The sequence below is a fragment of the Diabrotica virgifera genome, chromosome 9 (assembly GCF_917563875.1).
Source record: "Diabrotica virgifera virgifera chromosome 9, PGI_DIABVI_V3a".
NCBI classification, from domain to species: Eukaryota; Metazoa; Arthropoda; class Insecta; order Coleoptera; family Chrysomelidae; genus Diabrotica; species Diabrotica virgifera.
Genome location: NC_065451.1, coordinates 148,647,951 through 148,675,933, shown reverse-complemented (window position 1 = coordinate 148,675,933; position 27,983 = coordinate 148,647,951). Strand labels below are relative to the sequence as shown.

At 33.6% G+C, this 27,983-nt stretch overlaps 1 protein-coding gene and 1 long non-coding RNA gene across 2 annotated transcripts in view; both read left to right on the top strand.

Annotated features, from left to right (window-relative positions):
* The first annotated feature begins 978 nt into the window (after positions 1–978).
* On the top strand, positions 979–1,960 carry LOC126892310 (uncharacterized). The gene is made up of 2 exons (XR_007700778.1): positions 979–1,349; positions 1,471–1,960. It is a non-coding gene; the product is annotated as an uncharacterized LOC126892310 (long non-coding RNA).
* A 4,124-nt stretch (positions 1,961–6,084) lies between these two features.
* The window catches only part of LOC126892298 (uncharacterized), a 46,957-nt gene continuing 25,058 nt past the window's right edge, over positions 6,085–27,983 (top strand). The window contains exons 1-3 of the mRNA XM_050661808.1: positions 6,085–6,103; positions 6,394–6,441; positions 9,464–9,553. Of these exons, the coding sequence (XP_050517765.1) occupies positions 9,550–9,553 (4 nt within the window). The 5' untranslated portion in view covers positions 6,085–6,103; positions 6,394–6,441; positions 9,464–9,549. The remainder of the gene's footprint in view (positions 6,104–6,393; positions 6,442–9,463; positions 9,554–27,983) is intronic.

Genomic DNA, 27,983 nt, shown 5'->3' with positions numbered 1-27,983 from the left:
TTTGAACAGCCATATTTTAACCAATTTTTTGTCTTACAGAAAAACAAAAAGTTCAAAATATTTAGAAAAGCAAAATCTACATTTTTTTAATCTTTAAGATTTTGGTATCACCAATAATTTTAAGATATTTAAAAAAAATGCATTTTACTTTAAAGTCAAATTATTTAAAAAATAAGCACTTTGAAGGCATGAAACTTACAGATCATATATGAACAATACCTAAATAAAGTCACTTATGAATAAGCGGTAACAATAATTAATTTAAAAAACTCTACCATGAAGTAAAAACCACTTATTCTATGTAATAGCATTGGGTGCGTTCGGACGACCATAGCGGCTGGCTGTCAGCAGAAATCGGCTGAGTGGTTGTATCCAGCCGTGATAGGGAAAGCTTAGTAAATGGGTGCGTTCGGACGACCATAGCGGCTGGCTGTCAGCAGAAATCGGCTGAGTGGTTGTATCCAGCCGTGATAGGGAAAGCTTAGTAAATCTCTCAGCGGCTGGCTTCCAGCGGTGACGTCTGACAGCTACTGCTGGCTCAGCTGTCCAGCCGCTGTGGTCGTCCGAACGCACCCAATCTATCAGCGGCTGGCTTCCAGCGGTGACGTCTGACAGCTACTGCTGGTTCAGCTGTCCAGCCGCTGTGGTCGTCCGAACGCACCCATTGTTTATCTACACCCATTGTTTATCTGGTCTAGTTATACAATGGTTAAACTAACCGTGGGTTAAACTAACAAAATGTGTGATTTGGCATTAGTTAGTTTACGTCATTACGTAGAGTATAATAGAAATGAATACTGAGGAAGACTCGAACACTGCAATAGTTTTTTAAGTAGAGTTCATTGTTAATTACAACATAAACTGACCGCAAATATGTACACAAATTAATGACAAAGTCAAATGTTTTCCTAGTGTTGATGCTTTTCAGATTTGCCACCAGGCGTCGCCCACTTTGCGGTTCCTCGCCAATAAAGGAAGAGCTAAAGTTCTTATGGAAATCCATTGTTGCCACATCTTCAAATATGAGAAGAGACGTCTATCAATTACTGTCAATTGTCATTGTCTGATGATCTTTGTCGTTATGTTTGGTTATGTTGTTGACAACTTTTGATAGGATAAGGATATTTTAAACACATTTTAAAAGAAAAACAACCTTAGTAGTTAGTAGAAAGGAAAGCAATTTTAGATTCCAACCGTGAAATATTTATCATCTAGTGGGAAAACCGCAGTAATTGTGCCTTCAAACGGGCAATTAAGGACAACCCCACCAAAAACCATTATAATTATAAATTGAAATGATTAAAAATGTTTGTACCTATGTAATTGTACATGTAAAGCTGGAAATTCAGGTAAATGCAAACATATATTTGGCACATTACTATATATTTTTCGATAAGTGATTACATAATGGTTTGATAAAAGAACCATTTCTCTGCAACTTTGTTTATAATTATTTTTTATTGCTTACAGGCATACCATGGAAAATTTGAAAAAAATAAGCACCACAGACATCAAACAACAGTGGGGATAATTTAAAAAACAATAATACAACATAGTCAACAACTACCAGTCTGCTGATAAATGGGCTACTGATATTGTACTAAATTATGATTTAGCTCTATTTTACTCAAATAATGTTGAAGTAAGCTACAGTAACTCTGTTGAAATATCTTTAGCTATGCTAAACCAAACTGGAGAAGCATGAAAAAAGCTGATGTGACTGCAAGTAACTGGGACAATTTATTGCCATTTATTTACTTATCATAAAAATAAAAGCCCAAGTTGGCCACTTAAAGTCAACCAATTGTATAATTCCAATTTTAAATAAAATACTGTACCCTTCCGTGGGAAAAAATTATGAATCAGTTGCTTTAAATATGTATGAAAAAATAAGTCTAAGTATGTATGTATGTATTATCAGTTTTATTCCAATTATATAAGTAAAAAACTTGTTTTAAAAGATTGTTTTATTTCTTATAGGTACTTTTACTTGAAAAGAATATTCACACTTGACTACACTCATATCATCTGTGAATTCAGATAATATATACAGTAGAACCCTAATTATCCGTGCTATGGTTTTCTAATACTGAAGTTGCATTTTTGAGGTTTTATTAAAATAGCATCACCTTAATTCACTCGACGGAAACTCTTTAAGCCAAGAAGAGGACTCGTAATGAAAGATTCATTTTTTCTATTATTTTATGGTAGGTACATATGTATGTATATATGTATTATATTATATAAGAAATAAATTTTAATTATCCATGCCATGTCTGACCCCGAGGAGCACGGACAATCAGGGTTCTACTGTACACATAAATTAATTTTTATCATTACTAAGTATTGTTGTAAAAAGGTTAACAATACCTCAAATAATATTTATATCAGTTCATATAAGGAAACTATTTAATAGGAATAAAGTAACTTGTACTTTGATTTTTAAAGATTTTAGCCATTGTATAGTTCTTTCAATGTTTACACTTGCCAGAGTTGGGCCGGATACTGAAAAAAAGTATCCGGATACGGATACTCAAAATGTATCCGGATACTTTTTAAAAAAGTACGAATACTTTCATTTAAAAATGTATTCGGATACAAGTATCCGGATACTTCCTAGGATACTTTGAAGGATACTTTTTTTAAGAAGGACATAAATTATTAGTATTAGAACTACAGTAATCCCTCTTCAACCACGGGGGTTACGTTCCGAAGAGAAAGGTGCGGTTGGTGAAACCGTGGTTGGCGAGGGATCCACGATACAAAGAAGAATATGACATAATATATAATCTCAATTTGGATAGGTATATTAGTACAGAGAAAGAAATATGATGAAAGTATGTACATTACGTACAAAATATGTAATTGCATATCTGTGAAATAGTATTATCATATCAACAGGAATAAAGACGCTGAGATCGTCTACATTCGCCGGTATTTTAAACCTTCCAAACTATAAACTAATATTAGTAGTATTACTACTAAGAACAAGCGCCAGTGGTGTATCATGAGTAATTTAACGCGACTGGACAAATTATAAAAAATATATAAAAATAATAAAATATTCTCATTAAAGATTCAACGGATATCGCAACCGCGGATAAGTGAAACCGCGGTTGATGAGTCCGTGGATAACGAGGGATTACTGTATGTGATGTGCATGCACTCGGTAGACAAGAATTTGCAGGATTTTTCCTGTAAAAATCAAACGTGTTACTGCCTGAGCTTTTGATATTGAATTTGGCCAGCGTCGGACCAGCCGAGTTTTCAAATTTTAAACTTTTTAGGGGCTGTACTTATTTGTACTTGTAGGTACACTAAAATAAAATTAAAAATATTAAGATGTACTTTAATATAATCCGAAAAATAATTTCTTCTAATTATACAGGATACAAAAAGGGGTTCTTGAAAAGAGAGATATAGAAAATATAAAAAATAAATGTAAGTAATTAATTAAACAACGTACTTATAAAGATTTATAACTGATTAGGTAAAAACAAAGCTCCATTAGCTATATAATAATATATTATAACGGTGATGAATACGAAAAATGGGATTTAACATATTAGACACATCTGGATTGAAGGAATGACAGTGTTGTGCCTATGTTAGGTGCATTATCGGCGGGCGATAAATATTTAAAAGTATCCGGATGCCGGATACTTTAAAATTTGATCATGGATACCGGATACAAAATTTAAAAAGTATCTGGATACATGAAAAGTATCCAGATACAGAAGTATCCGGATACTACCCAGCTCTGACACTTGCTGAAGCAAGTCTTATTAATTCAATTTTCTTCTCAATGCATTCATTTTTTATAAAAAAGTCTATCTACCATTATAGCATCCTCATTTGGTGTCAATATGATTTTTGTTATTCATTTGAACAGACACCTGTCCAGCAGAAACATCTGATGGGATAAAACTTGTTTAACAGCTATTAACACACCACCTCCACTGTCGAAATTAATGGATTCTTGTGTCAGGTCTTGTGTGGAGATATTGTAATTCAATAAACCAATTTCAGCATCGCTTGTATCAGGTGTTAACCATGTTTCAGTAAATATGATCACATCAAAGTAGCCGTTAGAAACATTTAGAGTCAGAGTTGTCAATTTAGTCCGAAGTCCTCTACCATTTTCAATAAAAATGGAGAGCTTGCCCAAGTCATTGTGGCTTAGAGGTTTTTTGAATTACCTTTGGGATAGTATAATACCGTATTGACAGGTTCTGTCCCCTGCTTCCTGAGGAGACAAAAGCTCAAATTTTATATACAGATTCAAGTACCTTCCCTTTATTAGGGGTCTGATCAATGCTGATAAAGATGGTTTTAGCATGGTCAATGTGTTTCTGTTTAAGAACTGCATGTCTGCTGTCTGAACATTTTCAGTTGAAGATAAGAACACTTTAAATGGATGGTGCCCATTTTTATTTTTCCTTGTTGAAAAAATTTGTTTATTCTAAGGGACTTTCAGCCCTCAGTAATAATGTAATCTTTCATTCTGTGTTTAAATTTTTCAAAAATATTTATTAGCTTTCTCAGTATTCCCAAAAAATTAACGCATTTAAAAAGCATTGGAGCCGAAAATTTGCGCCTAAACCCTTAATAAAAAAAACTCAAAAAGCAACTAAAATAAAATACACTAGCAAGGGCAACAAAACAGAAAACAAGGCAAGCAAAAAATAAAAAATAAATCACTTTTCATAAATGACACTAATGACAGATGACAGTTTTCTCAAGATCAACTGGCAACGTTGGATTTCCATAAGAACTTTAGCTCTACCATAGCCACCTTTACTTTACAAGCCATGAAGAGAAAAAGGCAACGTCGCAATTGACGACCTCGGTAGTCTGACTTTCGGACTACCGCTTTCGAAACTACGATTTTAAAGTACAAATTCTGGTAAAATTTATAGTATTTTTTGAGTCGAACAAGAAAATATTATTAATTAGAAGTTTGTACAAAATAATATTAAAAGTAATTCCTTGTAAGTAACGTTTATTATACAAAAAAAAAACCAATAACAAGAATATAAACGGGATTCATTTATTTCAAATCCTGAGAAAACTAATAAGTATTTTTCAAAAATTTAAACACAGAGTGAAAGATTACGTTAGGACCGAGGGCCCAAAGTCCTTGCAAACTTCTATGTTTATTTTAATAACTTACAGGGGTGAAAAACTAAGAAAATTTAGTGTGAATTTTAGTTTCAAATATGTCATTAAAAAAACTTTTTATTCATTCTAAGGGACTTTCGGCCCTCGGTAATAAAGTAATCTTTTATTCTGCGTTTAAATTTTTCAAAAATACTTATTAGTTTTCTCAGAATTCGAAAAAAATTATTATATTTAAAATACAGGCGTCAAAATTTTGCATTTTCTTCCTTTCCCCTTAAAGTTTGTCGGACTTATTTAGAAACGCCCTGAATTGATAAATAACAAATCTAGTTGTTAAATATAAAAGAATTAATCAAAAAACAGAATGTTAAGAAAACCGGAGTCTATAGTTGGGTTTTAATTTCAGTATTTTATAAACGCCCTGTACACCATAAAAATTTAACTGGTTAGCAACAATATTATTACAGTGGTATTGCTAAAGAATTAGGTTATAACATATTAAAAAAATCACTTAAATCTGCCAACAGGTTTAGGAAATATGAGACATTAAAAATGACAAATTTTTTAAGTTGACGGATTTCTATATGCACGCAAGTTTATATAAAAATATATTATATTGAACTAAAATCATCTTAATAACATACCTTTTAATGTTCTTTGTAATTTGGATCACGAAATATTGTAAAATATTTCAGTTTCTCTGTATACAGTGAAAATTATTTAAAAACAAATGAGAACTGTCAGAATTAATCGGTCTACCAATAGATGTTGCCAAGTTTCAACTTCATGGCTTGTTAAGTAAAGGTGGCTATGGCTCTACCTATAAAATAAACGTACGTACGTCTATGACATGACACTTTGACGTATGTCTTGTCATGGAATATAACCAAAATAATTATCAAAATAACAACAAACAACTTTGAACTTTAACTTTACATACTCATCGTGCCGTCGTAAGGAAATTCGAAATTCTAAACCTAAAGTACTCTATAAGATTACTTAAAAATATAATACATATAGTATTTTTACTACAAAAACGTTATTACGTAGGTCAAAATTTTTGACGTAAGAGAACTGTCAAAACATTAGAATGTGACTTTTCATTATTGCCGTGTTTATAATAAACATAGCAATAATGAAAAGTCACATTCTAATGTTTTGACAGTTCTCTTACGTCAAAAATTTTGACCTACGTAATAACGTTTTTGTAGTAAAAATACTATAGTACTTAGGCACTTACCAACTCTAGCCTTACTGGTTTTTTTAATACAGGTTGAGAATTTACATAGTATAGTTCAAGCAATCTATATAGTGTAATAGGTAAGATTTGTAGCTTTCTTTGGGTTGTTCTTCTTTAATATTAGGCCGGCAGCTGGTGTTTTCTGGTAATTAAATATGTAGTTAATAGTACATTATATACCGCGGGACTGAAGTAGTACATTTAATCCTGAAGGTAAAGTTTATGGCCCGACCGCAGGGAGGGCCATAATTTACCTGAAGGATTAAATGTACTTCAGTCGCAAGGTATATACGATACTTTTCGTACTTCCGGTATGATTTTATTAATTATTTCAATAATTTCAATCAGTTTTTTCTCTCTTCAACTCATTTAATAAACTGTCTTTAAAATAAGTTACCATAGTAACATTGCGTTGTGACAGTTATAATTTAGAAACATTGTCATTACTAGTGTCATTGTAAAGAAACATTGTTATTGATAATTATTGGTATCATGAGTGAAGAAGGTGTATCTGATATTGATAAAAGAGCAGCCGAAGTAGGTGAAGAATTGTTACCACCGAAATCTAGAAAACTATACGAGCAGCAGTACGATGCTTTTAAAAAGTGGTGCCGCTTAAAAAATGTGAGACAACCTACTGAAAATGCGCTGAAAGACTGGTCAATATGACGAACTGTCACAATATTAATTTGAATATTAACGTTAATTACCATTCTAATTAATTATATTTTTCAATAAAATATCCCTTAAATTCGTTTGTTTGTGATTTAATCGTTCCGGGAGTTTCGTCAATATTTAATCCCGGAGGGATTAAATGTGACACTTTAGTACCTGTCACAAGGGAGTGAAGTTGTCACTTTAGGCCCGGAAGTACGAAAAAATATTTATTTATACTTAGGTAAATAGCGTTAAAGCAGGACATAATATTGTATGTGTTAAAATTAATTTTATCAATTTTTTAATAACATTTAACCTCACAGGGACCTCCCTCTTACCGCATGCTTGCATTAATAACTGATGTAGAATAGCTTTTATAATTAATCTTGTTATTGTTAGAATTACTGATACTAAAAGAACTTTATAAAAACACAGTTAGATCTAAAATTACTTTAGGTATACAGTTCAAAACTTTAAAATTCAGCACAAAATGCAAGCATGTCCCCGCTCTTTTTTTTATTAAAAATACAAAATCTAAAAATATTTTTTTAACCGAGTCTTTTCATTAGTACACTTATGCTTGGAAAATGAATTACACAACACAACAATTAAAATACTGATACACTTAACTCATTTTCTCCTTCTTCCGTATTTTCTTCGTCACTATCATCGCCCAATTCAATAATAAATTTATTTCCACCATTAATGTGGAAGTGCCCAATCTTCTTATAATATTCTTCCACTTTGATCACTTTGGCGATTCTTTTCTGCCAGTCTACTTTGGTAATATTGGCTACTTCTTTTTTAATGATCTCAATTACCTTTTTGTCAAATTTAGGAAATTTATTTGAACGCCTTATACTTGGTTTTAATTGTCCCCAAATTAACTCAATAGGATTGAAAACACAAAAGTAGGGGGGAAGTCTCAATATAGTGTGTCCATGCTTTTCGGCAATACTCTCTAGAGCGTATAATTTTCTAAATTGCTTTGTGTGTAGAACTTCAATAAGTTGTTTTTTTGTGTAAAAATCTTCGAAATACAAATAATTTTCCATTAAAAAATTTTGTAGGTCAGCTTTCTTTGAAGATGTATTTGGTATTTTAGTGAGTTGTCGGGAATGATAGGAAGCGTTGTCAGGCACTATTACGCTGTTTTTCTCCAAGTTTGGGATCAGCGAGTTTTCAAACCAATCTTCAAAAATGTCAGCTTCCATATTCTTGTGGTAGTCAACGTTACAATCTTCCATTTTCTTCCCACATAATTTTAAAGCATTCGGAACCCATCCCTCACTTCCTCCGCAATGTACAATAATTAGTCGCGAGCCTTTATTTGCAGGCATTTCTGGTATGCACATGCTTGAACCATCTGTCCATCCTTTCTTTACTGTATCGTGGGTATCATACCAAGTTTCATCTAAATAATAAATTCTCCTATTTTCTTGCCTATATTTAGTAATTTCTTCTAGGTACATATTACGTCTGTTGACTATTCTTTGGCTTTCCATAATTGCTTGACGTTTATTTATTTTTTTGAACTTAAAGCCCATTTTTTTTATCCAATTTTGAAGAGTTTTCTCACAGCAGTTCATATTTCGACCGGTTGTTTCCAATTTCTTTCTTATTATTTCTATTGTAGGTATTTCATTGCTTTTGTAGCAGTCGTATATTGTGGTTTTCAATAGTTTTACAAGTGAAGGATTTAAAGGTCTTGAAAATTTGTAGTCACATCGTTTCTTGCGATGATAGGGTTCATTTTTAACTATTTTATATACAGTAGAAAGTGGAATTTCTGTTAAATCAGAGGTGGCTTGTGCCAATAGTGTTTCATCGAAGCCGAATTTCGTACATAGATTTTTGTATACATTCAAACATACTTGCTGTGTTTCTGCATTTAAATGCATTCGAATCTTCTTTACGATCTCTTTTTTTTTAGTAATTACATTCACACTAGCACTGGCAATTTCTACAATATCAGCGTTATCGTACGCGATATTTACATTATCCCACGGGCGCCACATCACTATTCACATTAATTAAATTACAATAATCAACACTTGACACTCTCCAAACGAAATACTAAACCAATATTCAAAATAATTACAGCAAACAAAACACTCGTATCACTTAACACACGTACACTCCAGTACTAATACACTGCTAGCTACCGAACTAAAACTAATCTTTTGCACGAAACTTGTGAATAGATATGCGGGAGGTCTGGCCGTAAAAACACAGATGCTTTCACAAAGGGCCGCTTCTTAAACGTTTGACCTAACATCTATATTTGAAGAATATCATATTTCACCGGCTTAAAGCTATTCTACAGTATTTTTTACTTGGACAATACTAGGGGACCTCATCTGAGCTAGCTGCAGGCTTTGTAGTTTATTTGTGATAAACCAGTTGGTTCAGTATTATCTGAATCATATACATCTCAATTTTCAGTGACTGAACTAGAAGATGGTGCTGCTTCATTTGGCGCAGAAGTATTTGTAAAGGATATAATTGGATTGTTAAGTACCTAGGTCAAAATGGGTAGGTTGTATATTAACATAATATGTAGGTGTATTTTCCCCTATACAGGGTGAGTCATGAGGAACTGTACATACTCCTACCTCGTATGCAGGACTCTATGGGGAATAACAAATGACCATTAAAAAGTATCTGCTCCCCTTATTTAATAATATACAGGGCGAGTTGTTAATTTTTACATAAATTTGTATTCGTCATAATTTTTCAATAGTGAGATCAATGTGTCTCTTATAGGGCTTTTCATTGATTGTCATTTGTTTCGAGCTTCCGGCATGTGTCACATAATATTAATATATCTCCATCATATGTCTTTGGTTTGTATCATTGGTATATCCAATAACATATGACATAGATATACAGTAAAGCCTCGATATAACGGACCTCTATTTAATGGACTTCGGATATAACGGACAAAAAATCCGGTCAAAAAAAATTAAAAACGTTCTGTTAATATTATACCTGCATAACCTGTCATATCCCCAAGATATATTGAATACCAACGGGGTCCCCGTGGACCCCAAACGCTACACCTACCTACACACTTTAGTTGTATGTTTTTGCCAAAAATTATATCGTTTATTCAACCCATGGATCAGGGAATAATTTTGTGTTTTGTATTTTTTATTTATATCTAAATGCAGTGTACGTACATATTTTTAAAAAAAGTTTTTTTTATTTAGGTATTTTAAACCTATTTTTATATAACGGACTTTTGGCTTTAACGGACACCCTGTCCCCCCAATTAGTCCGTTATATCGGGGTTTTACTGTATTAGTTTTATGTGACACACTGACAGAAGCTCGAAACAAAGGACTGTGAATGAAAAGCCCTATTTTTGTCAATAGTTACACTATTACCACCCAATCAACTGATTTATTCAAACTAGAAAAAAATAAGGTCCAGCTTTAAAAAATTTGTTCGTTTTGGTCTTAGAAAAACGGTTTTTGAAAACTCTAATAAGAATTTTACAAATTAGACAAAAGACAACTAAAATGTCATATTTATTTTTTTCCCCACACAGTTACTTAATTTTTTTATAAAATAATCAAATTTGACTATGAATTACAAGTTTGGTGAAGTGAACCATAGATTTAAAAAAAATTAACTTTTATTACAAAAATTAATTTTTTTTGAACAAATATTTAATTTATAAGCACTTAATAATACTACCACTGCTCGTGCTATATGTTTCAAATAATACAACCTTTTTAGTCAATTTCCAGAATTTTAAAAGGAACAGGTTGTTTTGAATAATACTAAAACATCATCCTGTATAATATTTTTGTTTGTCAAAAAGCAGATACACAAATAAACCTAAATTAAACAAAAACGTTGTTTTTTGCATCACTACCTTCTCACCATGTATGTAATATTGTATGTACTATGTATGCATATAAAAATGATAATTTGACATTTTCGTTGTTTGAGTACATAATTTGACTTTTCGTTCGCTATCGTTATTATTTATTTGTGTTTCTTACACTGTGTGTACTTTTTTGCATTAGCATATTTTACAAAAAAGTTTGCTGAATCTACTTGCCAATGTAGCCTCCCGAGGTATGTAATTTATGCACGATGGGGCATCACCACATTTCTCAGTTGCTGTTCATCAACATCTTCATGTAACTTATGGTTATGGAAATAGGTGGATAGGATGTGGAGTGCCTCATGCATGACCACCTAGATCACCTGATTTTAACCCTGTCGACTATTCCCTATGGGTCGATTAAAAGAAATGGTTTATCGAGAAAATATCAATACGCGACAAGAACTAAGTAATGGATAAAATTATTGATTCTTGTAACATTATCAAAAATGATCCCTTAACTCTCAGGAGGTCGGTCTTCTATACAGTTGATGGTGATGGTCCGACAAAGATGGATTTCATTTCGAAAATCTGCTATAAATCTCAAAAAAAATTGTTTTATTGTTATATTTGTTTCTTAAGTTCTTTTATGTATCTATGTATACAATTGTTGTACACACATACATATTGTTAAATTTAATGTTGTTCTGAAGCTATTTCCTTGTGGCATTTTTATGATTAATTATTTATATGGGAAATAAGCCACAATTAAAATGAAAAAAATAATTTTATTAACGTTTCGACGCCCAAATCGGGTGCCGTTGTCAAAATACAAAATATTACTGATAATATACAAAATACAGTAATATTTTGTATTTTGACAACGGCACCCGATTTGGGCGTCGAAACGTTAATAAAATTATTTTTTTCATTTTAATTGTGGCTTATTTCCCATATAAATAATTAATTGTTAAATTTACTTAAACATGCAATTAAATCCGTTTATGTTCAATGTTCCACAAAATATGTATTTTCTTTTCTTTAATTTAAAAAACAATTTTACTGTATTTTGCCTTTTGAAATAAAACTCTGAGAATTCAATAAAACGACACTACCTATGAATCACTAAACAAATACTAGGCAGGGCGATATTTTAGTATTATTCAAAAAATCTCTTCCTTTTGAAATTCTGGAAATTAGCTAAAAGGGTTTTATTATTTAGAATGTATAGCACAAGCTGTGGAAGTATTAATACATAAGGGAGAGTTGGATAAAACGGGATAGTCGGATAAAACGGGATACCTAGCCTAGAGACCCAACTAGTGGTGCTATCAATCGGACAACGACGGAAACTTGTTATCAGTCGTCATTTTAACATTCTCAGTTTGTTTTACCTTGATGCCACTATTTGATGAAAAGTTGTTGCATTTAGAATTGTTTGACTCTATTTTTTTGATGCTTTGTACTTTTAAGTGCGTCGTTTTCTACATTATACTGCCTACATATATAAAAATATAATTCCGGTGACTATTACATTTAATTAAGCAGTCATTAACGAATATTCTGATGTGTAGTCTACCTAATTTTACTTTCACATTTAGGCAGCAGCCACTTTTGTTTTGAAAAATGTCCAAGTTGGACAAAACTGGACACTTATAAGTTGGATAAAATGGGATACAGTTTCTTATGTCCCGTTTTATCTACCTACTTATTTGTTGGCCTATTAATTTTTTAAATAGAGATATGAAGCGTTTTATCATACCGCAGATAAGAACAACATATTTTTATGTGAATTTTGCTCTGATATATGTACCTAGTCCTAAATAAAAGGTCTTATTTCCCATTTTGCCATAAAACATAAAAAACGCCTATTTTTAAGTTTCTGACTACTGAAGATATTATTCTTTCAAGAGTATATTTTACTATACAGTTTAATGTCTTCTTAATTTAGACATAAATAAAGTTTTAGATAATTTTATACAAAAAATTAAATATTATAAACCTATCCCGTTTTAGCCAAACGTGGTTGGGTAATATCCTGGTATCATCTAACTGTATCTTCTTCTTCAGGTGCCATGTCTGTATTCAGATGTTGGCTGTCATCATGTTTACAGGTTCCGAAAACTCTCTCTCTCTCTCGCTCTCACTTTCTCTCTCTCTCTCTCTCTCTCTCTCTCTCGCTCTCTCTTTCTCTCTCTCTCTCTCTCTCTCTCTCTCTCTCTCGCTCGCTCTCTCTTTCTCTCTCTTTCTATCTCACTTTCTCTCTCTCTCTCTTTTCTCTCTCAAAATTTTACCAAAAATCATTTCTCTTTTTACTGCTGTAAACGCTTCTTGATATTTTCGGTCCCATTTGAAAGACACTCCATCTTTAAGAAGGTTGTAAATTGGATGTAAAGTATGGCTCATATTTTTTAAGAATCCTCATAATAATTTATGAGTTCTAGCAATGCTCTAACTTCTGTCTTGTTTCTAGGAGTTTTTGCTTTATGTATAGCTTCCATCTTTTCTTTGGTTTTCCGTATACCATTTTTCTCAATTTTATACCCACATTACTCAATCTGATTTGCAAAAAATTGATACTTGTCACAATTGACTCTAATATTGTATTTTTTAAGTCTGCTAAGAACTAATTCTAGTCTTTGATAATGTAACTCCTCATCAGGTGCTGTAATTTTTATGTCATTTAGGAAAACTCACTCCCGGGATGTCTTTTACAATGCTTTCAATTTCCCTCTGCCATATTGCAAGTGCACTTTAAATCCCATCTTGTACTTCTATACAATCCTCTGGGTGCACTAAGTGTTAAGTATTTCCTGTCTTCTGAGTGTTCACAAAGAGGAGATGGCATTAGATAAACTTTTTGCCACAGATATAGCGTTTTCTGAGTTCATCCATTTGTAGGTATGCCTGTTGTAAATCAAGCTTTGTAAACATACTTTTTATTTTAAAAGGGTACTTTTAAAATGACCATTACTTTGCCATTACTTGTAATAACTGGTAGTATTATAGGTGTAGCATATTCAGAAATTCTTGTTCCTCTTTTAATAATAATGCACAGGTATGGTATTTTCTTAGCTTTTATAAAGAAAGGTGAAGGCCCCGTCTCACCATCAAATAATTGACAGTTAATTTGATCAAACTTGACAGTTAGTGACACAAAGTGACAGTTAGTATGTATAGTTTGTGTCACTAGTCAAGTTTGACTGTCAAGTTTGATCAAATTAACTGTCAATTATTTGATGGTGAGACGGGGCCTTGAAGTGTTTGGTGTAACTTTTAATGTAGCTTTTAAACATTGAATTTTTCCCATACTTTGCATTGACTTTTTGCAATATGTATGTACCTAACTTTTCAGTATTTTGTAATTTTAAATTACGAAAATATGTTTTGAAATCATTGAAATATAGTAGTATAACAGCAGCACCTGAATCTATCTCAATGGATAGACTGACCTTGTTGACTTCAAGCAAAATTGAAAATTTTTTTCTGTAGTATGAAAGATATGAATGAATGTTGAAAATTTCTTCCACTTGATCTACCTGATTTGAACTTTTAGTTTTCATGCATACTTTGCTCAGATGGCCTCCTCGTTTACATTTGCTACAGACTTGTTTTATTACATTTGTTCGGAATATGTTGTGAAGATCCGCATCTAAAATAAAATATTTTTTTAGTTTGGTTATGATAAATATCATTTTCTTTTCCCATTTGTAGGTTGTATGTGTCCTTGTTTATACTTGACACTAGAAACTTTATATTAGCACTAGTATTTGATTTCTGTAATCGAGCTGCATCTCTGGTTGATGTCTCCATGCTGATGGCACCTTATCATACTTTCTCAATTGTAGAATCCTTGTATTCTAGGAGTCTGCTTTGAACATTTTGGTTTCTAAGACTAAATACGAATTGATTCCTCAGGGCTTTGTTTAAATAATTCCAATTTTTGCAAGTTGTAGCTAATATATGTAAAGCTGAATAGGCAATAAAGGCCGACTCCCGACCACTTTTCGTGGTCCAAAATCGGTATGCCGACTCCCGGCAGTGCGGTTCTGCCTCGGCATGCCGGTTCTATCCCATCGTGGTGACGTCAAGCACGTAGTGCCTAAACGGTTCAACGTATCGTGACATACGAGGGCTCGTTGAAAAACGGAGGAGCCAACGAATACGTAGACACAGAAAAATACATGGGGGCGCATTGCCAAAAGGACATCAAGCTTGTAGTGCCGAAACGGTTCGACGGATCGTGACGTACGACAGTCCGTTGGAAAGAGGAGGAGCCAACGAATACGTAGACACAGAAAAAACATGGCGGCGCGTGCCAAAAGGGCATTACGTCATATCTTTGTGTCTGTTGGCTCGATCGGGGCGTAAGAGGACTCATTAAAACGGGGAGGGGGTAACGAGTACGATGAGACGAAAAAAAAAGATGGCGGCAGTGCCAAAACGGCATTACAGCATATATCTTTGTTGCTATTAGACTGAATATGACGTGTGAGATGTCAAATCAAAGTGGTGGTGGCATAGAAACAAAGCCAACTGTCAATTCTTCCGCTGTTCCGTATAGTGCCTAATAGAACGTGACATTTGACGCAGGTCGTGACATTTGACGCATGACGTGACATCGGACGTGAAATGACGTGAATGATGTGACATTCGACGCAGGACGTGACATTCGACGCAGGACGTGATATTTGACGTGAATGACGTGACATTCGACGCAGGACGTGTGCTCCACAGTTGACATTTATGAGACATTTCACGTAGAAAGTAATAGGTCTGCTATGCTACGTTTACCGTTAGACGTGTAACAGCAGCATGATTGTTGATTTTGAAAAGACAAGAGACACCGTGTGTATCCCATCCTCCAATATTCTCCTCCTTAAAAATATCATATATGTATAAAATTAATAATCGGAGACTTGGAAATATTTTTATAGAAATATTTGAAATATATTCAAATAAGGGAAAATTGTGTACGTTGTTGTTGCAGAACCGGATATGACGAACTGATAAGAAAAGATTGCAGACGTTATTTTTTACAACGGGAAAATACTAAAGATATGAAAAACCACAATGGTAACAGTCCGGATGTAAGAAACTGATAACGCGTAACGACTTTTATTATTTGTATAAATGCTACCACATATTTTTAAAACCACAAGGCCTTGTTATCATGTTTTTTAAGAAAATGTGTTATCGTATAATGGAAACTATTTTGTAAAAACAAATCCTTGACATGGGTATCTTATCTCTAAAATGGACAATGTAACCGTTAGAATGTGCAACTGGATCCTTTAAAAGACGGTGCAGTGCAGTCCTTTGTCACAGTGCGCATTTGAAACCGTAGGCAATAAGTTGTTCACAGTTGTGTAAAGTAAAAAAATATATCTGATAAAGGTAAGCGTTTTTCTCTTTGTATATGTTTATTGTTTACTTGTATTTATGTTCGTTATATCAATGTATTTTTATAAGAATTGCCCTTCGCTTATCTTAGTTCGATGCCATGCAGTGTTATTAAAAATATGTACATTGTGTAGTTATTATGTCCTTTCTATCAATGCGATTGCTGTAAAACATTTCACGGGTGCTAGTTTTATAAGAATTGTTCTCCTTTTATCGTATTTCAATGTCATGCACTATATTGTTCTTCTCTTGTCATATGTCAATTTTATATTCTGAAGTCGCACAGTAGTTTAATAAAAAAATGTATACTTTTTGAGTTCATGTAACGTCTAACATAAATCGCGGCTGTTCTCTCATCCTAAGTATGTAATGCATCTCCCTATTGACGTTAAACAGAAAAAACTGTAGTTGTTCTTATGGTTGCAGATGGATCTAGCCAAAATTAACGTCTCATCTCTTGCAGAAATAAAACCAGCACTCAAACTCAGAGACCTATATACCTATTGATACACACCTATGAAAATTTTTGGAGCGAAAATAGTAAAAAGCACGTTTGGGGAGACCGTATTGCTTGAACTAGATGAGAACGTGGTGTTCCTACCTGACAGAGTAACAAAGGACTGTAAACCATTTGTACAAGAATTATCAAGCCAAAAATATTCTTTGGTGTTCCGAGGACTGGTCAACACTGAGAAGCATCCAGTAGCAAAGTTTGAAATCGTTCAGCATTAACAAAAATTTGTGAGTTTTTCGTTTATTATAGTTATTAAGGTACCAAGGGTGTTATAAGGATAATAACGCTTGAGGTCAATGGTGTATTTACCGTGGGCCTTCGGCCCGAGGGATATACGTTGACCGAAAGCGTTATTAATATAATACCCGTGGTGCCTTCAACGTTTAATGTTTGACTAAATTATTCTTTATATGCGAAAAATTTGAATGAATTTTGAATTAATTAGTTTTCAAATAAGTACATTTACCAGTAACAGTAGTAACGTAATTGTGGTAACCATAGTTTTACTTAGGTTGATATTTGTCAACTTGACAGTATCTAACTCGTTATTTAAATTTAATGCCCAAGGGCGTTATATTGTACTTAACAGACTTCGAAATAATGTCATTATTTGTCAAATAATATACCAGTCGGACATTAAGTTTTTATTGTTTCTTTAATCATGAGTGACATAGGTGGTATCAGTAGCGACATTGTGCAAAATTTAGTTAAAGCGCGAGACATTTTGTTTCAAAATTATACACCGCGAGAAGCAAACATCTGGCTAAAATATATTAAGAGACATGTCATCATCATCATAAGTGGCTCGACAATCCGTTGTGGATCTTGGCCTGCTCGCAAAGAAATCACCAATCCTGTCGATTCCTGGCAACTTCCCTCTATCTTCTGACCCCTAGAATCTTTAGATTAAGAGACATGTAACATTGTTTAATAAAGCTATTCGGTTTGGGGACTTAAATGTGTCAAAATTACGGCAATTGCAAACAAAAGTTGGACATTTAATAACAATTAAATTGGAAATTCAAAATTTTTGTTAACACGTGGGTGCTGGCATTAATAAACGCAGCAAAGTTAAATGGGATGAGGTAACTTCATCGTTTGCAAGTCGGGTTAGAACGGGAATCATTATTAATTTGGCTCATAAGGACTTAATTCAATTTTTCAGTGATTGTTGTAAGCTGTTCAAAATTAGAATTAAAAATATTAAAAAAAATTAATGTTCTAAAATGTAATACCGCTTTTTGTGGTCAGATCATAAGAAAAACAAATCAGGGGGAAATATCGAATTAAAGTATTTTAACACAAAAAATGAAATTATAGACGCAGGAACGGACTTGATTTTATGGTTCCACTAGAACGTAATTGATAAAACTTATAGTAAAACTTATATTAGCTTAGTTTTAAGCCCACCCTTAAAACAGGGTGGGCTTTGGAAAAAATATATATCTTTGGAGGTTAATATTAACAAATATGAAACCGGGAATGAAGATTCATCCTTCATTAAGCTACCAGAACAAATCCGAAATAAAACGCCTGTATCAATATCAATGATGAAGCTTACTTTTTTGGGGGAATAGTTTCAGCGCTGTATCTTGCAAAAGCGCATTCTGATCGAACTAGTTCATATCCACATTATACAAGTAGTGTTGTCCAAATGCAAGACCAAGACGAGACTTAAAGAGTCTTGGTCTTGCACCAATACACCTGGTCTTGGTCTTGGTCTTGGTATTGCACTCCCGGTCTTGGTCTTGGTCTTGGTCTTGCAGCAAGAGTCTTGCAAGTCTCGCAGTTGCCCACTAGCATATTACTATTTATTAATCGTTACTTTAGATCTTAGAACAACGTAACAGTATAGGTACATTTTCAGCTTGACTTAACATACAGGGTGAGGCAGATAAACTTTCCTATTAAAAATATCTCCAGAACTAAAGACAACAAAATCATGAACATTGGAATGGAGTGTTTTGAAGAGTGGTCTATTTAATGAAAATATTTTATCTATTTCCTACTTTCAGTTATACCGGAAGTTGCTTATAACTTCGTTTTTTTAAATGTAACACCCTGTATATTATTACATTTCTGAATTCTCTTCCATGTCTTCTTTCTGAAATATGAGGTTTTGTAATATTATATAGGGTAGTTTAAAAGATAATTACGTTTTCTTATTAATTTCGTAGCAGTTTTCACACCCTGTAGAATTGGTTATTTGACATCAAAAACTTTATTTATCTTCAAATCATTTTTAATATAGTCTACTATTGTTAAAAATTATTAGTGTAGCTAAATGTTGAATTTGGTATACAGGGTTGGTCGAAACTCGGAATGAATATTTTCTGAGTTTTGTTAAATGGAACACCCTGTATTTTAGTATTGTAATGAAATGATATTTTATGGTACTTTTTATTTCTTAAGCATTCTCTATACCTAACTGCTTTAATTTGTGCTTAATTGTTAATCGCACTAACAATCTTAACTACGTAGGTATTTTAATAGCTCAACAATTATTGGTAATTTTTTGGATCAGTCTAGACTTCTAGACTCTAGATTAATATGTATCTATTTCCGAAAAACTATTTCCTATTGAATTATTTGCGAACATTTTATGTACACGGCTAACCTAATAAAATTTCACATATTTTTTGTTGCAAATAATATTTGGCTTGAATCACCAATAACTCACAAACTAAAGCAGTTAGGTATAGGAAATGCTTAAGAAATTAAAAATTACCATATTATATCATTACAGTACTAAAATATAGGGTGCTCCACTCCAATTAAGCAAACTCAGAAAATACTCATTCCGAGTTTAGACCAAGCCTGTATTCTAAAATTAAAAATTTAGCTATATGGTGTATTCCACGAATATACGACTGTTTTGTATTATCGCGACGACGAATATTTTAGTACGCAACATAAGAAGTACGAAAGTATTTTGCTCTAATATTTACTCCAATAATTACTCCAGTAAAATATTCGTTGTCGCAATAATCCAAGAGAGTCGTATATTCGTGGAATGGGGTATACTAACAATTCTTAACAATAGTAGATTATATTAAAAATCATCTGAACATAAATATAGTTTTGGATGTCAAACTACTACAATTCTACAGGGTGTGAATAATGCTGCGAAATTAGGAAAAAAAATGTAATTCTCTTTTAAACTCCTCTATATAATATTACAAAACATTTTAACAACGAAGACATCAAGGAGAATTTAAAAATGTAGGTAAAAATATACAGGGTGTCCCATTCAAAAAAATGAAGTTATAAGCAACTTACGGTATAACCGGAAGTAGGAAATAGATGAAAATATTTTCATTAAATAAATCACTCTTTAAAACCCCTTCGTTCCAATTTTCATGATTCTGTTGCCTTTAGTTACAAAACCAACCAAATTCATAAATGTATAAACAATTCACATCGGGTGGGGTTTGAACCCACGATCTAAACTATCCCTGCCTATAGCTATCTACGATGTCCCATGGGAGTCAGTCTGTTTCTTAATAAACATTTGCATTTAATGACCTTACATGTGCTAAATCATGGTTACAACACAAACAATCCAATAAATGGCATAAACTTGACTGTATTAAAGAACATTTGTCTAGAATGGTATTTTGTTTGACCCATTGATATAATTGCACACTCTGCAAAAAGTTTATATACCTACGATAGTCTTTAGTTTTTAAACTGATAAGGAAAAACAATTAAGTGGCTGTCGTATTATATCAGCTTTGGTGACATCATAACAAGTTTCAAAAGGGTATTTATTACTGTCAGCGTCAAAACACAAGATTATTTTATGAAAGGACCTATTCTCAAAATCTACACAATTACAACGAATTTCAGAGCGAAGGCGTCGTCTGCTATATAAGAAAGAATGTATTATAAAATATTTTATTTTTACATTGTACAAATTTATTATGACCTCTGAGTACGTGTCAAATAAATATGTCACGTGGTCTTTTAATGTATATTTTGATTCGCTATGTATGCTTATTGTATTTTTCATAATGCGCATAAGTCCAATTTTCCAAATTTTTTTACCTTTTTTGCGTCTCATAGTCTCTAAGCATATACCCGAACTACTACAGTGCGTCCATAAAGTAATTCGTTATTTCGTAAACCGGCGACTTTAAGGAAAAATCCCGAAACAGGTCGATTTTTATTTTTAAATTACGATTTTTCGGAATATATATCATATTAGTGACGTCATTCGTCTGGGCGTGATGACGCAATCGATGATTTTTTTAAATGAGAATAGGGGTCGTGTGATAGCTCATTTGAAAGGGTATTCAATTCTCTATTCACTAATGTAAACATTAACATAATTATTTATACAGGATGTTCCAAAAAACATTTTTTAATTAAAATGATTGAGACAAAAAGAACAATGTGTGTAATTTCTTTAATTCAAAATGCGTTTTACTACTGTCAGAAAACCGAAAAAAAATTTATTTGACAAATAAACATTGATTTTCGCTTAAACGAAATATTCAAACTGGCAAGAGGCAGGTGGGTGAAAGCTGTAACATTGAATTTAAGCGAAAAACAATATTTATTTGTCAAATAAACATTTTTCCTGTTTTCTGACAATATTAAAACGTATTTTGAATTAGATAAATTACATACATTCTTCTTTTTGTCTAAATTATTTTAATTAATAAAATGTTTTTTGAACACCTTGTATAAATAATTATGTTAATGTTTATATCATGGAATAGAGAATTTAATACCCTTTCAAATAAGCTGTCCATGGCCCCTATTCTCATTTAAAAAAATCATCGATTACGACATCACGCCCAGATGGATGACGTCACTCGTATGATATATAGATGCTAAGAAATCGAAAATTAAAAATAAAAATCGACCTGTGTCGGGATTTTTCCTTAAAGTCGCCGGTTTACGAAATAATGAATTTATGCGTTTCTTTATGTACGCACTGTATATTCCCTAAAACGACACTCAATCCTAACTGCAAAACGCAAGAGTCTTGCAGGCTTAGTCTTGTTCTTGCTCAAGTCTTGCACGGTCAGTCTTGGTCTTGGTCTTGCTAAAATAAAGCGGTCTTGGTCTTGGTCTTGGTCTTGCGAAAATGCAAGAACAAGACCAAGACTGCAAGACCAAGACCGATTTTGGGCAACACTATATACAAGTGTCATAAATGTTGATGGTTTAGGAACACCAATGACTATTGGAGGCATTTCAAAATTTGAAAAACAAAATTACATCTCTGTAAACGTGTATGGGTTGGAAATGAATGTCGCTAAAGAAAAAACATTTTACGTAACAATACCGCTAAGGCTGTGTAAAACTAAATTAAGTAGACATGTAAAGTACCCCGCACAAACCTTATGGAAATTAGGTCCCAGTGGATTTTGTTCATACTTTGGGAAAATACTCTTTGAAGCATCCTGATAAAAAGTTCTCATGGGCACAACTCAATCGTATGAAGGATTTTCAAGATATAGAGGCACAAACTCGGAAAATTATAAGATTTACTAGGTATTCCAATTCCTTGAGTTACTGGTTATCTGGCAACATGTAGAAGTTTGGATCAAGGAAAAGTACTAGTAGTCTAAGATTTTTTCCTGGCAATCCAATGGCGACCTTTACTTTAACCTTGACCTTCAACGGACGTCATCTTCTAGGGTTTCTAGGGTTTTCGGCATTAAATTGATATAAACATATTACTCATGGGTTTTTGGGATCGCTAAACACGAATGTGCTATCAGAATTGACCTCCGGAGGACGTCATCTTCTAGAGTTTCGATGCTTTTCGGCATTTAATTAATGCAAATAAATTACTGGAGGGTTTTTTGAGGTCACTAAAAACGAATATGCCACCAGAACCGACTTCCGGAGCATCTGATTTCCAAGGTCAATGAAAGGCTTTGGGGTTGCTGAACACGAATACGTGATCAGCAAAGACATAGGAGCACCTGGTGCCTAAGACAGGTTATCTTCTGGAGTTAAAAACCTAAGAGTCATCCATTTGATTCCTCCAAAACTCCAGAAGATAACCTGTCTTAGGCACCAGGAGCTCCTTTGTCTGTGCTGATCACGTATTCGTGTTCAGCAACCCTAAAAACCTATAATTAATCCGTTTGCATTAATATAGTACCAAATACCCTCGAAACTCCAGGAGCCCCTTTCATTGACCTTGAAAACCAGGTGCTCCGGGAGTCGGTTCTGGTGGCATATTCGTGTTTAGCGACCTCCAAAAACCCTCCAATAATTCATTTGCATCAATTAAATGTCGAAAACCATCGAAACACTAGAAGATGACGTCCCTTGCAGTGACCCTGGCCACCATGTCCTCCGGAGGTCAATTCTAATGACATATTCGTGTTTAGCGATCCCAAAAGCCCATGAGTAATCTGTTTATATCAATTTAATGCCGAAAACCCTCGAAACTAGAAGATGACGTCCGTTGAAGGTCAAGCTCAAAGTAAAGATCGCCATGGATAGCCAGGAAAAAATCCTAGACTACTAGTACTTTTCCTTGATCCAAACTTCTACAAATTGCCAGATAACCAGTAACTCAGGGAATTGGAATACCCAGTAAATCTTATAATTTTCCTAGTTTGTGCCTCTTGAAAATCCTTCATACGATTGAGTTGTGCCCATGAGAACTTTTGATCAGGATGCTTCAAAGAGTATTTTCCCAAAGTATGAACGAAATCCACTGGGATCTAATTTCCATAAGGTTTGTGCGGGGTACTTTGTTGATGATACAAGATAAATATTTTCCAAAATTAAACGATTACGAGGCGCCTATTGAAGATGGCGAAATTGTAGGTATCAAATACCATTATTGCATGATAAAGAATCTGTCTCGGCTTTTATCTAGTCAAGCAAGTAAACATCAACATAAAATATTTGCATGCGGTAGATGTTTAAATTATTTCAGCAGTTTTGATAGACTTGATAACCATGCAAATTATTGTGAGAAAATCAACGACTCCAAAGTTTCATTTTCACCATATCACCATGTTGAATTCAAAAAGCATATGATGTATAAACAAGTAACACCGTTTGTTGTCGATGTAGACTTTGAAGCAATGCTACAAAAAATTAAAAATATCCCACTTCAAGGTAAAACAATTAAACATCAGGAACATAAAGCCTTTAGCGCCGGTTATTACGTCAAATGTTCTTACGATGAATCATTATCTTTTTATCGAAGCTACGCAGGTACGGACTGTCTAGATTGGTTTGCCGAGGAAATGACTGAGGAGGCTATGTTTGTTTATGGAAAAATAAAGCATATTGTACCCATGAATATTAAACCAAATACTAATGGAGAACGGAGTAATAACCATTTGTGAAAAACAATTTGTAGAACAAGATGTGATTGTTAAAGATCATTGTCACTTTATTGGGCTTTACGCACAAAGTGTGCAATCTTAATTTTAGAAAACAGTTTGTTCCGATTTTTTTTTCATAATCTCAGCGGATACGATTCACATTTCATGATAAGGCAATTGTCGAAAAAAGGAAGTATCAGTCTACTTCCAATAAACAAGGAAAGATATGTTTCCTTTACTATGAACTAGTCCGAATTCAAAGTTAAGTTGAGATGCGTTGATTCATTGAGATTTTTGAATTCCTCATTGGATAAACTGGCAACCACATTTAAAACCGAAGATTTAAGGTACTTGGCTCGAGCATTTTCAAATATAACCGCTGAACAATTAAGAGTTATTGCGAAGAAAAGGTGTATTTCCCTATGAGTACATTGATTCTATGGATAGATTAAAGGAAACTCAACTACCACCTATTGATAAATTTTACAGTTCGCTAACAGGTGAAAACATCACTAAAGATATGTACCAACATGCGCAGAACGTTTGGCGATCATTTGTTATGAACAATGTGGCGAACATGACATGTGACAAACAGGAAGATTCCCATTATATGGTTATGGCAGGTTGGAATTACCCTAATGATCCCATTCTACACGATGCAAATAATTCATTCAGCATACAGATATCTCTTAAGCATATTTTTAACATTTTCAACGATTATCCAATGAGTACGTGTGGTCGTCAAACAATAAGATTAGTTCGAGCTCGAAACGACAACGATTGTTTAATTATTACTGATGCAGCTACAAAATCAAAGAATAACATCACCAACATTGAACTCAGAGTGACGCACGTATTTCCAAATGACGAAATTAAACTAGAACTAATGAAGTTCATTCAACAACATCGGTCTATAGTTATTCCATTTAGAAAGTGGGAATTGCATGAATTGCCTGCCATTACCAAAGGTTCTAGGCGTGAAGTTTGGGCCGTTAAAACTAGCACATCAATTGAAAGACCACGTTATGTTTCAAACAGGCAAACGTAACACGATTACATCTGATCCTACCTTATTTGACAGTATCAGCATTCAAAGTATTGGATTATCCTTAAATGGAGAATATTGTCCAAACAAGAGAATGCAGTTGGATTTTGACAGAACTTTTAGGAGATTCTTAGCAGAATTCTAGCAGTTATTGGTCTATAATCTTAATATAATATTAATCTATATTAAGAGCAAACAGTAGCAATCAACAGGTAGTAACAAACGCGTTCCAAGATTGCGGCTCTAATTTTGAATATTTTGTCGAGATATTTGGCACACATATTCATAATATAATAAAGAATGGCGGTACAGAGCCCAATTTCAGAAATATGTTAGTATATGGAAATTACTCTATGACTGAATAAAATATTGAAAAAAGGAGCCTGTACCGCCATTAAGAAAGACAAAAAAATACACTTTCTTCAAATAAACTTTTTTATCCCGTGCCTAGATTTTGTGTCACATTGGAACTACTAAAAATCGATTTTTTTATAAAAATAAATCGATCGTCACTGACTTGGCAACATTTCGCGCCTATGTGTATAAAACTATTGTTTTTGATAGTATAAACGTCACTGTCAGTGTCGAATTACCGACGCACTGTTGCCTCACTTTTGAAAGTTCGCAGAACTTTCGCAATCTTGGACCGCGTTTGTTGCTACCTGTTGATGGCTACTGTGTGCTCTTAAGTTATTATTTTATTAATGCATCAAAAAACTGCTAACATTCCTTATTTTTGTCCAGTGGCGTGCGGACAATCCTGGTCCTTCGTCTGGATACAAATTCTTAAAAAATTTATATAGACCGATCTTTTTGTTTATTGTCCTGAATAGGTAGTCTAGTCGATAGTACTCAGTTTTTGCTATCACATGGCGAGAAAAGCCAAAATTAATGAAAAAGTGACATTCCTTGTTTTTCCCCTGTACTCTTCAACTATACCGAATTTTATCCCAGCTACATACATTCCCAATAAAAGCGATCTATACTCGATTTCTCAGCTTTCAAGAATCATGCATTGTTCGTCATTGATTGTTCGAAACAAGTAGAAAGCATGAAAGCATCCACTGTTTACGTAAAGTTTTCCCGAAAATACCGAGGCCTATTACATTATAATTCACGACTGCGTAATGGAGTACTTCCCTCTCACCGAAACTGTAAAAAGTCTAAATTAGATGCATAAATTGTCAGTAGTACACGAGCAGTCATCACGAAACCATTCAATGCGCTAAGTAATGTGGATAAGAAGACTGTCTCATACGTGGAGAAAAAACTGCTTGGTATTCGATATTCCGATGGAGAAGTAGAATTGTCCAAACTAAATTAAATACTAGAATCCAAGCTGTTGTATGCATCCGATTACATCAACTACGTTCGAGGAGAACAAGAAGCAGAATTTTTAAGCAAGAAATGTCACATTTTTGTTTTTTTCCCCTTATTATTGATGTTTGCAAGTTTAATGACACGCCTCATGCTACTGGGCACATTGGTCCTGCTACAAACCCCTGTCACGCCGTTGGACTATTTTCATGTACCGAAAGAAATGTGGATCATCTACGTCACTGGTTTTATTATACAATACTGCCTATGTAATTTTTTATGTATTAATAAATATGTTAGAGATTTGTTTTGGTTTTTTTATTTAAACACCTTATTTACTGATCAAGTCTTATAACGTATGTCCCTAAGTTTTCGGAAAATTTAGATTTAAAAGTATTATTGGTAGGAAGCATTGGATCAAGTGGCCATTGGAAATCAAAGTTAGTAAACAACTTAAACGATATTAACAATATCAGTTTTGACAAATACGATTCGTTAAGATGTCGAGCAAACTTAATATTCGTCAAAGTATTTATCGTTTAGTTGGACATGTACCAAAACGCGATAAGAATTTTTATTGCTCAAAATATTTCTGTGCCAACGATTTACCAGACAATTAAAGAGTGCGAAAATGGTATACCATACCTTAATTTACCCAAAAGTGGAAGACCAAAAGTTTTAACTGCTGCTCGGGAACAGAGATTAATTCATAGTATGGAGAACCAATTAGGAAAGTCTTTGCGAAATGTTGGGCGAAGATATAATGTTTCACGGATGACTGTAAGTAGAAAAATTTCTAGAAATAATTTAACACGATAAGTATAAAAGAAACAAGCTCCTAAGAACACACCAGCCCCGTTAGAAAAAATTCCTAGATGTTGCCGTGCATTGAGACGTATTCATTTTCCTGGTAAAATTCTCATTATGGATTGTGAAAAGTATTTTACTTTATCCAATTCTGAAATAAAGGGCAACGACGAATTTTCTACACGCAATGCACAATATACACCGGACGAAGTTAGGATTAAGGGAAAAGTGAAATTTGTCGATAAAAATTTGGTATGGTGTGCAATCTCAGAAGCTGGTGTTTCACAGCCGTTTGTTAGGCGTGTTCGCGGTGAAGCTCTCAATACTGACATTTATGTTGACAGCGTCCGACCTAGCGTCATGCCATTACGCCAGGAGAACAACAGAGTGGTCGAGACTGCTCAAAATATAAATTTTGTTCCCAAACGCGACAACCCTCCAAAAATTTCGTGAGATCGATTTAGAAACAGTCCAAAGGCTTTTTGCACATGCAAGACCAAATTTCCGTGCCATCAAAGATCACGGACCTCTTTCTGTTCTATAAAAATACATTATAAACCTTAGATACAGTTGAGTCCGCGAATCTTTACCCGTGCGTCATCATTTAAAGCATACGAAATAAGTCGATGATAAGTCGGAAATTTAAATTTACTAAACGCAACAGCAAGTGACAGTAAGTGACTTGCTGTTGCGTTTAGTAAATTTCAATTTCCGACTTATTTCGTATGCTT